General features: G+C 41.1%; 1 protein-coding gene across 1 annotated transcript in view; it reads left to right on the top strand.

Annotated features, from left to right (window-relative positions):
• The window catches only part of CDC123 (cell division cycle 123), a 40,311-nt gene extending 26,567 nt beyond the window's left edge, over nucleotides 1–13,744 (top strand). Inside the window, exons 10-13 of the mRNA XM_074168126.1 lie at nucleotides 910–938; nucleotides 8,418–8,546; nucleotides 11,363–11,500; nucleotides 12,309–13,744. Of these exons, the coding sequence (XP_074024227.1) occupies nucleotides 910–938; nucleotides 8,418–8,546; nucleotides 11,363–11,500; nucleotides 12,309–12,335 (323 nt within the window). The 3' untranslated portion in view covers nucleotides 12,336–13,744. The remainder of the gene's footprint in view (nucleotides 1–909; nucleotides 939–8,417; nucleotides 8,547–11,362; nucleotides 11,501–12,308) is intronic.
• The last annotated feature ends 734 nt before the right edge of the window (nucleotides 13,745–14,478 follow it).

Here is a 14,478-nt window from a genome sequence, read left to right as displayed (position 1 = left end):
AGTTTAGTTTATCCCACATGTATTGGGAAATCTCTAAGCTGAAATATTCCCTTCCTTAGTAGTGAAGGAAGTGACAAGACAGCATTTGTCTGAGGTTTTTCTAAATCTGGCTTTTCTTTCTCTTTCTTTCTGCTAAACTGGTACAACTTCTGCATGTAGTCATGCCTGAATGCTTATCTGTCGATTTTCCTAGCTGAATAGAAAGACAAAGATTTGTTTAACCGTAGAGAACAGAAGCTAATAGAAAGATGCATGTGCAAAGATTCGTGCTTAATTAAGTCAAGGGGAGGGACAACAATGGAGCAAGGCAGATTTGCGTCAGACACTGAGTAGCAAAGGGTCTGTTTGAAAGAATTGTTAATCATCAGTAGGTGTGTGGTATCTGCTCTGGGTTACATTAAACATAGCCATTTCACTGCCGTCACCTCCTCAGCGCCCATCAACCCCTTTCTTCCCACAACCTGGTTGTCTTGTTACATGCCGAAGTCCTCATCTCCATGAAGCAGGAACTTTATCATATTAAATGTTTTTGTAAAGCCCTGGCACAGTGGAGTCTTGATCCTTCCTTGAAATTTCTCCTGTAAACCAAAGAGTGATAATGTCAAAGATAAGCTTCTCTCTGGGCTAAGAGTTTATCTAATGTTCTTCACTGGGGGGGGGGAAAATAAACAGAAAAAAACAGTATTGAATGGTAAAACTGGGCAGCGGATCTCTCAGTGCATTTGCAGTAGCTCTTGAAATGTTTCAAATCCATCTTGGAAACGAACCTAATTCTTGAGGCTTGCAGTTCTTGAGGCATATTGACTTTACAGTTTGTGCTGTGTACACAAGTATCTATTCAGATTTAGACATCTTCTGTGAAATTATATATCTTTTAAGATTAACATATTTTTTTTTTCTCCTTTTCAGTTGTTTTTGATGTGTACAGAGACAGCAGGGTAAGTGAACAATAGATTGTATATAATTGTTTATTCTGTGGAAGCAAATAATAGCTTCATCTTCTTAGAAGTGGTCCTGGCAAAAAACCCTCAAAACCAACCAAACAAAAACCATAAACAAAACCCTACTTGATGTTATCATTCTGTTCCCCAGGTCTTTTTCTATGTTAGACGCTGTCTGCAGGAGGATAATAATAGGATTAGGGGTGTAAAAATGTCTGTGCTGGTGATGTAATTATTTAGTAAATATCTTCCAGAGAAGTAGTCTGTCTTCAAGCACATAACTTTGTCTTCAGCTGCAATTCTGTCAGTTCTATGAATCTACTGGAAGCAATTTTAGTTTTCATTATGACACAGAGAGTCTTTGCTGAAATAATTTAGAATAGAACAGAACTATTTCAGTTGGAAGGGACCTACAACAATCATCTAGTCCAACTGCCTGACCAATTCAGGGCTGACCAAAAATTAAAGCATGTTATTAAGGGCATTGTCCAAATGCTTCATAAACACTGACAGGCTTGGGGCGTCTTCTTTTAAGATAGGCACTTAATCGATATCGCGCAACATTATTAAATTGTTTTAGCAAAGCATTACGTGTTGCTAAGGTTCCCTCTGCATAGTGCTTACTCTGAGTGCTTTTGATGGAAATGTATCTGAACATTCAGCCAGAATGGCTGTGATATCACCCCCACCTTATTTTTTGAAATATTTTGCTCACTAAAAAAAAAATAATTTGGGGGATTCTTATAAAAAAACTTGTTCTTTGGGCTTTTTTTTTTCCTGTAATGTTTTTCCCTATAGCATCTGAACTCTTCAAAACTAATCATTAATATTTCTTTAGATTATCCGTGTGAGGTTTGAAAATGATAACTTCTTATGTGGAAGTCTAGGGTCCAAAGGGGTAGTTGTCAAATGAGGATATGAATGTGGCATTCCCAGTTTGTGACAGACAGAAGCTATTTTTTTCTTTTCAAACTGCTCCAGCTGTGTGCGGTTCTGAGTGCTCAGATCAGAACCCTGAACATCCAGATAGTGACAGAGTGGGGAGAAATGTCCCATCTGAACTTCAGGCACCGATATCAGAGGTAATCACCTTGACCTCTTCTAGTATCAATGGAGAGAAATAGGTCAGATGAATTGTGCTTGAAAGGCACATGTGTATTGTTTTAAAAGCAGCTGCAACCAAAAATGCATTCTGCAGCCTTAAATCTCAAAAGCTGATTTGGGAATCACAAGCTGGTTTTGGGAATCATGTTAGTACATGAAAAGTAAGTCTTTGTTTAGCTCTGTTTTAGCTTAAATTTTCTAGCTACATTTATGAGTCTTACTGTTTGACTTGTTTATAGTTAGGGGACTGGAGAAGGTCTTTATTTGCTTTGAGTTGGGAGTATTTGTAGTGAGTTCTGATTCTAACTTTGAATGTTGCTAAAATATCTTGTAGTTCTGTAATAGTCAATTCTGTAATCAGTCAGTCAGTTTGCAAAACAGAAACTGAACGTGTGTGTTGTGGAAAACAACTATTGTACTATTACACAGCACAACTTTTAACGTACATATCTAAAATCAGGCTACGGACTAAAAACAGCCGTGCTGAATGGTAATGAAAATGATCTGTCCAGGTTCAGACTTGAGGATGCTCTTGGGCAAGATGAGGAGCAACACTTCAGTGTTGAAGCGGGTCCTGCCATTGGGAACTCTGCCTCACAGCCGAGGCATGAAGACGGATTATTCAAGTGAAAGGTTTCAGCCTGTGTGATCTCAAATGAGCAGTGTTTCTTCTTCTGTCAAGATAAAATATATGTTTGTAGATATCTCTTGCTGCCTTCTACCCTCAGGTCTTGTAAACTGCCAGATAGCCCTTTGTGTGTCAGATCCTCCTCCTTTCACACATACTTTTGTGGTTTTGCAACTGTATTATTCATCGCTCCCTTTGTATGTGAGTTACAGGCAGCTAAAGAATATTGAGTGTTGCCGAGTGTGATTAATTTCCAGAGCCTGTGCTCCTCCTCAGGCTGGTTGCACGGCAACCTCACCTACAGAACGAGAGAAATGTCCAGTGTCTCCTTATTTTAAATTCTTTCAACCCTGAATATTCAGCTTGGAGAAGCTTATTCTTTGATATGGTTGTGAATGAGAGCAGCCCCCTTCCCAAGTAACTGAAGTGAGCGATTTCAGTTACTTGAGAAGACACTACAGAGCAGGCTGCCCCAGGATGGAGGGTGGCATAGAAGCAGCGATGGCTGGGTGGAGAGCAAGCTTTTATGTGTCTGCTTTTCCTGTTACACTGTCTTTACCGAGCTCATCTGAGCGAGTGCCTGACTTTGCAGACAAGTCACCTTTTTAAGGAAGAAACACTGTCACACAGTCTTCTTGATGATGTGGAGACCCAGTCCCGAGGAGGTTATGTTGCAGGACTGGTAGCCTGTTTTCATTTGGATCCACTCCTTTTTTTTATTTTATTTATTTTTTTATTTTTTTTTTAGCTGCTAGCAGTTCACAATTGTTGTGCAAAAGCTGATGAGAATCGGCTCTGCTGTTGCTCTTTGGGTATCTCCCAGGTGTTAACAACTTGTGACCATGTTCAAGGCGAGTCACTGTGGTAAGACAAAAGAAAGGCGGTGAGTGGCTCCAGAGCGCTGCTGCCTCACAGCTGCTCCTGTTAACCTGCAAACCAGTGCTTGTGTCTCTGCCTTGCAAGCATTGTCACCGGGCACGGAGGTGCAGCTGGAGTGAGGGAGATGTAACAGTTCGGTTTGCATTTTATCTATCTTTTAACTTCCTTTAAGTTAAAGGAAGACGCTTCCGTTCAGCAGCATGTTGCTTAATGCTTTAGTAAAACAAAGCGTGAAGTTGACATGATACAGTGAATCTATTGGTTCCCATATTAGGATGAGAAAAAAAAAATAAATTATGTAATACAGGTTGGTGTTGTTTTTTTTTTTTCCCCTGCAGATATGCACAACTTTGCTTTCCTGGCTTGTGCATTTCTGTCCCCTCATATGAACAAAGATTATTAATACCAGAATGTGGCAGATAAATAGTTTTACTACTGCTCTTGAGATACTCACTGTAAGTTGTCTGAAACTACATTTAAATCATGACATTGCATGTAAGACTTGAAAGAGCATTTAATCTTAAGAAAAGGCAGTTCGGTTACTGACCCAGAGTACACTCCCTTTAATGAGTCCTGAAAAGGGATATTTAGTTTGTTTTGCCACTTCCCATCAATTTGCGGCTACAAAAGCTCAGTGCAGACTTAAGACTATCTCAAGGAAGCAGTTGGTGTTGTGGATGGTGTACTGCTGTCTGCAGGGAGGGAGAAATACACAAAACACAGGTGTTGCTCTCAGTAGCCTCAAAACCAATTTTCAGTTTTTTCCGTTTCTTCTCTAGAGAAATGATCTTGAGTTCCTATGAAAAAGCCGAGTTTCGCATATTTGGGGTGAGGAGGAGTCTCTGTGAAAGCCTTTCATGGGGAAGTCCTTTGTTGAGCATAAACGTTTCTGATGCAAGGAAAGATTCTCTGAACTGCTGAATGAACTTTGCCAGCCATTGCTTCTGTCTGGATTAAATTGGTTCATTAGCTTGTTTTTCCAGCGTGATAGAATGAATCTAAAATTACAGATTCCTCTTCCTGCTGCCTTGGAGCTAACAAGATGTCCCCATTAGCAAAAGTAAAACATCACTTCTAATGAGAATTTGTGACTGCCTTTTGAAGAGGAGTGGAGATGGAGAATGATAGCAGAGCTTGCCCCTGCTCGCTCTCTGCACCGATGGTGTCAGTATTGATGCAGAGGTGTTGCAGCTTAGCCACACAGGTTTGTGCTTCTTCACCCTTCCAAAACAAGTAAGAAACCACTCAGGTCTGTGTCCCCACAATTCGCAATTTCTTTTGTAGCCCTCTGATTTTAGTACTGCTGTTGTGGTGCATTGGCTTCTTAAAATGTGCTCTGCGAGAGTTGTACCCAGTGGATCTGCCCTGAGAGAGAGACCTGTGAAAGCCTGTGTGCAACCACACACTCACCGCTCAGGGTGCTGGCTCACCTCCAGTTTACAAGTAATATCATTGGTTTCATCTGTGCTGGGACTGCCCCCACCTGCACAAGTAACTCGCTATGGATGATAACGGACCAGCCAGAGCATTTGTTCTCTGTTGTACAGGTTTCCATGCGTTCCCTATTCTATGGTGCGTCAATGGCTGTGGGGAGGGTGGCTTGGGTAGTGTGGGTGGGAGAGGAAGCCTCCATGTCAGCGTGACTAAAGGCTTCAAAAGCATCCTTGTAAGTTAGAGACCAGATGGCTGTAGCATAAATCATTGAAGGTATTTGCTGTTTGTATCAAGATAGGGAAGATCTTTTAAAGAAAGAAGATCCTTCAGGAGTGAGGGGAAGAAAGAGAAATGAAAATAAGTTGGTTTTGTGGGTTTTTTTGTTGGTTTTTTTTCAGTAGCAACGCAGTCTTCAGGCTTGGTTTCCAATTCCAGTTGATCTTTATTATAATACATAATAAAACCCTTCACAGAATCATATGGAGTTGGAAGGGACCTCTGGAGATCATCTAGTCCAACCCCCCTTCCAAAGCAGGTCCACCTAAAGCAGGTTGCACAGGAACTTGGCCAGGTGGGTTTTGAATGTCTCCAGAGAAGGAGACTCCACCATCTCCCTGGGCAGCCTATTCCAGTGCTCTGCCACCCTCAAAGTAAGAAGTTCCTCCTCATGTTTAGGTGGAACTTCTTATGTTCAAGTGTGTGCCCATTTCCTCTTGTCCTATCCCTGGGCACCACTGAAAAAAGACTGGCCCCATCCTCTTGACACCCTCCCTTTAAGTATTTATAGGTGTTGATCAGATTCCCCTTCAGCCTTCTCTTCTCCAGACTAAAAAGACCCAAGTCCCTCAGCCTTTCCTCATAAGAGAGATGCTCCAGGCCCCTAATCATCTTTGTAGCCCTCTGCTGTACCCTCTCCAGCAGTTCCCTGTCCTCCTTGAACTGGGGAGCCCAGAACTGGACACAGTGCTCCAGATGGGGCCTCACCAGGGCAGAGCAGAGGGGGAGGATGACCTCCCTCGACCTGCTGGTCACCCTCTTCCTGATGCACCCCAGGATGCCATTGGCCTTCTTGGCCACAAGGGCACATTGTTGGCTCATGGTCATCTATTATCCACCAGGACTCCTAAGTCTTTCTCCTCAGAGGTGCTCTCCAGCAAGTCGGCCCCCAACCTGTACTGGTGCATGGGGTTATTTCTCCCCAGGTGCAGCACCCTACACTTGCCTTTATTGAAGTTCATCAGGTTCCTCTCTGCCCAACTCTCCAGCCTGTCCAGGTCTTGCTGTATGGCAGCACAGCCCTCCATCGTGTCAACGAGCCCTCCTGGTTTTGTATCATCAGCAAACTTGCTGAGGGTACACTCGATCCCCTCATCCAGGTCATTGATGAATATATTAAAGAGGACTGGACCCAGTACTGACCCCTGGGGTACTCCACTTGTTACAGACCTCCAACTAGATTCTGTGCCCCTAATCACGACCCTCTGAGCTCTGTCTTTCAGCCGGTTTTCAATCCACCTCACTGTCCATTCCTCTAATCCACACTTCCTAAGCTTACCTATGAGGATGCTGTGGTAGACTGTGTCAAAAGCCTTGCTGAAGTCAAGGTAGACAACATCCACCACCCTCCCCTCATCTATCCAACCAGTCATGCCAGAAGGCTACCAGGTTAGTCAGACATGACTTCCTCTTGGTGAATCTGTGTTGACTACTTCTGATAGCTTTCTGTTCCTCTACATGCTTTGAGATGACGCCCGGAACGAGTTGTTCCATCATTTTTCCAGTGATGGAGGTGAGGCTGACCAGCCTGTAGTTTCCCGGGTCCTCCTTCTTGCCCTTTTTGAAGACTGGGATGACACTGGCTTTCCTCCAGTCCTCAGACACCTCACCTGTTCTCCAGGACCTTTCGAAGATGATGGAGAGCAGCTCAGCAATGACTTCTGCCAGCTCCCTCAGGACTTGTGGGTGCATCCCATCAGGACCCATGGACTTGTGGGTATCCAGTTCACTTAACTGCTCCTTAACTTGGTCTTCCTGCACCAAGGGAAGGGCTTCCTTTGTCCAGACTTTCTCTGATTCTTCCAAATTCTGTGGCTCCTGAGGGCTGTACTGAGCAGTAAAGACAGAAGCAAAGAAAGCATTTAGCAGCTCCACCTTCTCTGCATCCTCCGTCACCATGGCACCCGTTTCATTCAACAGTGGGCCCAAATTTTCTCTAGTTGTCCTTTTGCCTCCAATATAGTTGAAAAAACCCTTCTTGTTAACTTTGACATCCCTTGCTAATTTTAATTCCAAGAAGGCTTTGGCTTTCCTTGTTTCATCCCTGCATACTCTTAACAGCATTCTTATAATCTTCCCAAGCGGTCAGTCCCTTCTTGGGGACTAAAGCAGGACTTCAGTCCTGCTTATGTTACAGCAACCTTTTTCATTCCATATTTATAGATCTGATTTCTTCCAGATGTAAACCTTGTTTTGCAAATTCTTACTAGCAGTTGTAGTCGTATTTCATTATAATTTATTATAATGTTTTGTTTTATTAGAAGAAATGACACTTTCTTGGGTAAGAAAAGATGGCCCTGTGCTGGGGGTTGTGTCTTGAGATGACTCAGTGCAAACTATTTCTTGCTCCCCTACAGACATCTCTCTTACCTTTAATATGTCATGTTAGTTTCTCTTTTTCAGTTGCTTCAGTAGCTTTCAGTAGCTTTCATTTTTCAGTTGTAAAACAGTCATGCGGTTGTGCACACTACCGGAACTGTTTGGAACACAAATGTGTTAAAGGTGAGGCACGAGAAACTAGTCTGGACTACTAGTAATGGCTATATTAAAAATGCCTTTAAGTTATGCTGTATTTATCTGTATCTGTGCAGCACCTTTCAGCTTTCATGATGTCCACTAGCATTTTGCAGACCCTGCTCTGTATTTTTAGAGTTCCTTCTGAGACCAAGAACAGCAATTCTTGTGGACTGCTGAATGTGAAGCTGTGCGGAAGTGGCTTTTGATGGAAAGCAAAATCCCTGTTTGGGTGGAGTTTTTTGTTTGGGTTGTGGTGGTTCCCCCTCCATTCCTTCTTCATGCTGTTTGGGGATCTTGGGGGACCATGGGGATTAGATGGAGCTTCTGTGGTCTTATCTGAAAGCACCTTGCATAGAACTGAAATCAGTTTATTTGAGCTCTCTCTGATATTCTGTTTTTTAAAAAAGAAATAAATTAGTAAGTCATATCTTGTTTGTTTTAAAACCTGTGTCTAATGTAAAGGATGTTAGAGTATTTTAAGTCCTTAAAACTAGGTGATAGTAATTTTGACATCTTTTTATCTGAGGACCAAGCGTTCTACAGTAATATATGTGTATTCGGATTTTTTTTTTCTCTTTTAAATTTTTTTTTTTTTAAATTCTGTGGCTTATTTCAATTCTTCTGTTGTTCCATTGCAGGGTAAGATTTGGTTAATAGATTTTAACCCATTCGGCGAAGTAACAGACTCGTTGCTCTTCACATGGGAAGAACTGACCTCTGGGAAAAACTTGAAAGAAGACCAGAGTGAAGGGGAAGCAACTGAACAGGTACAGCCCTGCGGTGAGGGAGGCTGGCTAACAGATCCAACAGGCCTTATGGCCTTTTTCTTTTTTCTTTTCCTTTCTTTTTTTTTTTTTTTTTGTTATAATCAAATTGTCATGCAAATCCCATTGAAGTAAATGGATGTCCTTAACTCATGAAATGTAAACTGTTTGTAAGTGGAATCTACCTTATTAGACAGGAGTTAATCTCAACAAGTATCACATGCTGGGTTTAGATGCATGCAAGGGAATTTCCAGTTCAAACAGTACCATATCACGGCTTTGACCACATTGCGGAGAAGATGGCCTGAAACTTGCTTTTTCTGTGCTCTTTTCAATTTCTGTTAAAATCTGTTACTTTTCTATTTAATCACCTAAAGTTCTGCTTTGTTCTGTCATCCAGTTTTCCAGAGCTCCAGATTGATGTTTGGGGGCAGGCAAAAAGAAGCTTAACTCCTGTCTCTTCCTCATATCGAGTACCCGCAGGGAAGCCTTGTCCTCTGGTTGAACTCTCTGGACTTGTGGAGCAGGGCTTTTCTATCCCTCTTCCAAGCTGCATTGCCTTTGTAAAAACAAATAACTTCCCCGTAATACAGAGAGGGAGGAATAGTCTTCATTTATTTGTACTCCAGCTTGTTTTTTTTCACTGTATTTGAGACCGAGTCCTCACATCTTAATGAGTCCTTGGACAGCTGGATAGAAGATATAAAGTAGGATGTTACTTGATCTCGGGAAACACTTGGTAGTTGGCTGAGGAGAGATGGCTAGTCAGATAGCGTGGGCTTTTCTTCATTTTCTCACCATTAAATTGCATTAGAGGTAACTGAAATGATGTGCTTTATTGAGCTGATTTTAACATTCGAGCTTGGCTTTTGCTCTGTCGCCATTTTCATAAGACATTGAAAGGGAAATACACCACTCTGCAGGGTAACATTCATGCCGTTTTCTCTTAGTCTCACTGTGTGGTTATTGTTGTATGATAACCCATTCAACAAACCTTCCTGCTAAAAGCTGTCTCTCCTTTGTTAAAACACACTCCCGATTCTTGAGCTGTCCATGGGACACCTGAATTTTGTTTTAAGGGTTTCTTTTTCTCAGTGCCAGATGCTTTACACAGTTTTCTTTGGCATAAGCCTGAATCAAGAGCAGACAGACTTGTCTTCATGCTTCAGTTTACATCCCATCACAGAATCTTCTGTGAAGTCACTGGACTTCTGTCTTTAAAACAAAGCTGTCTGTTGCCATACAGTGGGCAATTATGTTGCATGTCAGTGTGTTGAACTGAAAATTGTATCAAGTTGCCCAAAACATGTTACTACAATTGAGTGTTTAGAGGTATTTTTTTTTGATATTTTATAGAGGTATTTATTCCTTCAATGAGTAAATTAGTTGGAAAGCTTAGGTCGTAATTTTGTTAAGGTTATGTTTGCAAATATGGGTTTAAACAAGGAATCTGTGAAGACAAGTTTGGAGATTCTATCATAAAGATTATCATAGAATCTTAGAATAGTTGGGGTTGGAAGGGACCTTTAAAGGTCATCTAGTCCAAGCCCCTTGCAATGAGCAGGGACATCTTCAGCTATATCCAGTTGCTCAGAGCCTCGTCCAACCTGACCTTGAATGTTTCCAGGGATGTGGCACTACCACCTCTCTGGGCAATCTGGGCCACTGTTTCATCACCCTCAGCATAAAAAAATTCTTCCTTATATCTAATGTCTAAATCTACCCTCTTTTAGTTGAAAGCCATAACCCCTTGTCCTGTCGCAACAGGCCCTGCTAAAAATCTGTCCCCAGCTTGCCTTTAGGCTCCCTTTAAGTACTGAAAGGCCACTATAAGGTCTCCCCAGAGCCTTCTCTTCTCCAGACTTAACAGTCCCAGTTCTCTCAGCCTGTCATCGTATCAGAGGTGCTCCAGCACTCTGATGCTCTTCATGGCCTCCTCTGGACCTGCTCCAGCAGGTTCATGTCTTTCCTGTGCTGGGGTCTCACCAGAGCAGAGGGGCAGAATCACCTCCCTTGACCTGCTGCCTTCAGCCTCTTGGAGGGAGGATACAGGATCCCCTTGATCTTGAGTTTTTCCTGGTGGTTGTTCTCATTTCTCTCTCAGGGAGGGCAGAGCATGGTTCCATCAATCTGTCTCTTTCTTAGACTCCCTGGTGCTCCTTAACCTTCCTATTTCCTGCTGTAGCTCTGCCACCAGGCTGAGCAGATCGTCCATCTGGTCACACCTCACACCGCTGTTCTCACTGCTCCACCCGGTACCACCGAAAGGCTCTGGTACTCCCTGCAGCCCCAGGCCTGGGTGGCTGCATGTTTTTGTGGGAGCTCTGTCTGGGTTGCCACATCCTTTCTGCCAAGAGCAGAGGACATGGCTTTCTGTCAGGTGGATACCGTAGCTGTTTTCCTTCTGAGGGTGTGATGACCAGCGATTTTTTAAATTTTATTTTATTTGTCCTTTAAAGATTTTCTTTATCCGATATTTTTGTAGATGCTAGTGCCCAAAGTTCCTTATAGCCCCATTATTAACAGCAGTGTTATAAGTGTATGTATATTAAATGCATTAATAAATAATACATTGTAGAAACTTTAAAGTGAGGGAATGACTGCCTTCATTTGACTTATTAACATTTTAACTTTTTGCTCTTAAGTGGGCAGAGATTTTAATAAGAAAGCTACAATTTTTAGAAGGCGCGGGTTTAGTTGAATGAATTCCAAATAAACATTGGCAAAGTGACTCAGGCAGTCTCACGGAGGAGTTCAAGAAATGTTGGTAGCTTCATTCACATACCCTGTTCTTGTCATATCCAATATCTTTCCCAAAGGACTATCCAGTTTTCCGTTGTACGAACAGTAAAGTTACTGTCCAGCCGAGTCCATACCTGAGTTACCGACTGCCAAAAGATTTTGTGGACCTTTCTACGGGAGAGGATGTTCACAAATTAATCGACTTTCTTAAACTGGTAAGAAGTAGTGAAAAAAATTTCTAACCTTCCACGTCTGTGAAAAGGCAACATCAAAGTGCCTGGAATTGTGCTTTTGTAGTTAACATAAGTTTTACAATTACAGAAAAAGTTAATGTATGAAGCCATCATACAATGTATTGTTGGGTTGATTTATAATTTTTTTTTTTTTTTAAGTCATGAAGAGCAAGCTTTCATACTGATCTCACTTTTTTATCTTGGGCGGGAAGCAATGAATGAAGTTTGACAAATCTTACTGAAGGACCTAGCTGTTTTCTTTCTTATTTAAATGTAAATACAAATGTAGTCTAAATGGAAATGTATTTTTTTAATTACTGAAGCTAATGCTTTTAAGAACTCTTTTAAAAGTTAGAAGATAAGTATATTGGGAAAAAACCTTGAACACTTGGTCCTTTTTCAATTCAGTTTCTTCGTTCCTTTGATAAGTGACATGAAAACTTGACATCTTTGTGAGCCAGAGAAGGGAGGGCAGTTTGCCTTCATCTTGACCAGTAACTTCTGCCGCTGCCATCATGTTTTCTGATTCTCATATAGTCTGTTGGCTAATATACAGGGCAAATGTTATTCTTTACTGGAAATAAAATCCTAGAGTTTGGGATGGGGGAGAGGGTTGACATTGCTTTGTTCTATCTGCTGGAAATATTACCTCTTACTGTTCAAAAAATGGCTTAGAAATGCAGTCATTTGCTAATATCCATTGTATCTGGAAACACTTGTCATGTTTTATTAGTGCTTTTACTTCAGGTAACTGTGTCCTAAAACTGTGAATTCTCCTGTTCGTTGACAGAAGAGAAATCAGCAAGATGATGACTGAGGTATCAAGAAGCATTACACTGAATTACAAGCAAGAAACGTGGCAAAAGCTATATTTATCATAACTATTAAGCTATTGATTTAAAGAAAAGAAAACCTGCTTTTTATAGTCAATGAAAGAACTGAAGAGCTGTTCATCCTGTGTGTCGGTTGGTTTATATAAAATGTAGAAAAGCTTTTTCAGGGAACCGAAAAAGGTCACAGTGAGTTCTCACTGGATTCCAGGTTAAATGCAACTTTTCCATGGTGCAAGCAACAATCTGAGTGCAACTGAACGACTGCTTTCCCATCTCATAATGTGAAGATTGATGCCATTGAAGTTTGCCATCGGACTCTTCTGTGATAAATATGACAACATTTAATGCTTGTGCAGTTAAAACATCAAGCATTTTCTGAATTTAGGCACAGTCTTGCTTAAAATATAGTATAGTCACAGGGAAAGAAAGGAATGTACATTTTTTTTTCTGTAGTAACCTTTTAAAATTGTAAAATAACTTTGTTTTGGGAGTACCCTCATTCTTCCTTTATGTAAAAAAAGAAGAAAAAAGTGGAGAAAGTATGGGGTTTTTTTGTTATAAGGGCTAATACTTCATTTCAGAGAACAGCTATAGCAGACTACTTAAGGTTTGAAAAAATTGCATTTCAGAAATTTGAAATTCTGAATGCATTTCAAGTAAAGTAGTATTTTCACAGGAGCTAAAGCTATGAAATCTGTTAAACTTCACCAAATTTCATCTCTTTTTTGTAGTAAAGCTTTCTTGAAACTTATTTTTTAACATCATTGCATACTAGACATCAGCTTTCCTATAAATAGTTAAAGATAACATCAACCTGTAATCTTATACGTGGACTCAGTCTTGTTTCTTTTGTATCATATCTCTTGAGTTTAAAATGATTACTTTCAGCTCGTAAAATTCTGTATTCATTTGGTACTTCATGTTCTTTGTATAAAAGGAAGCTTGACTAAATTTGGGGAAACAGAAGCTCTTGTTACTGTTTCCTGTTATTGTGGGGGGCGGGAGGGCAATTTCAGACGAAGAACCAACTACCTTGGGTATAGGTGTTTGCGTGGCATCAGTAATTTGTTAACAGTGTGCACAATTCCCACTGAAATTAAAGGATGTTTGGAGGTGTTCATCTCCTCTGGAAATTCGACTGGTTCCTGTTTTGAACCAGTTATGTGATACTTTGTGTGTGTATATAAAGCTGTTCGTGTTTCTTTGCCTTGCTTTTGCTGGCAAATTGATATGGTGCTCGGTTACAATCTCTTCTTAAATGTTAAATCTGATCTTAGATGTTAAATTATTACTTCCTGTCTTTATTTGGCTTCAGCTTTGAATGAATGCTTAATCTGGTTAAAGATTATGCAGATTAAGAATCCAGTTCTACCAAATACATTGATGAAACATCACAGATAACTCCTGGAGTCTGAGACTACAAGATCTGCCATACACTTCTGAGGCAGTGGAATCTCCTTCTCAATAGCTTTTTGTATGCAAATTAGATGATCATTAGCTCAGGGCTGGGCTATGCCTAATCACAGAATCCTGCCATAGCGCAGGTCTTCAGATGAATTTTTCTCACCCTTATCAGAGAGATTATTTGTGTATAAATGTCTCTAAATCAGGTAGGAACTTCAAAACATAAAAAAGCTTTCCTTTTTCTTTTAAAGCTTCTAGCCATAATTTAAACTATTGTGATGATCTAACCACACTTCCTTTACACAGATAACGCCCTGGAATTTCCAGCAGCTTCATAAATGCTTCTGAACGACAGATTATTGTCTTTAAAAAAAATACCAAGTCTTGGGTTAAAGCTGTGAGATAGTTTCCTGCATCTTTTTTTTTGTGGTGTCCACTAATTAATTTACCATTATCACAGCTTTCTGTGCGGGATATTCACCAGAACATATATGGTATTGGGACCAGCTTGATGGGACCCTGTACACTCTAGAGTGTCCCTTTAGTGAGTAGGCTGGAGCGATAGCCTTTGAACAGTCCTTTACGCTGGCACAGGTTGCCCAGAGAGGTGGTAGATGCCCCATCCCTGGAAATATTCAAGGTCAGGTTTGATGAGGCTCTGAGCAAGCGGATCTAGTTGAAGATGTCCATGCTCATTGCAGGGGGTTGGACTAGACGACCATT

Source organism: Numenius arquata, chromosome 2 (assembly GCF_964106895.1).
Source record: "Numenius arquata chromosome 2, bNumArq3.hap1.1, whole genome shotgun sequence".
NCBI classification, from domain to species: Eukaryota; Metazoa; Chordata; class Aves; order Charadriiformes; family Scolopacidae; genus Numenius; species Numenius arquata.
The sequence above is the reverse complement of the archived record's forward strand: the minus strand, read 5'-3'. Positions and strand labels throughout refer to the sequence as shown.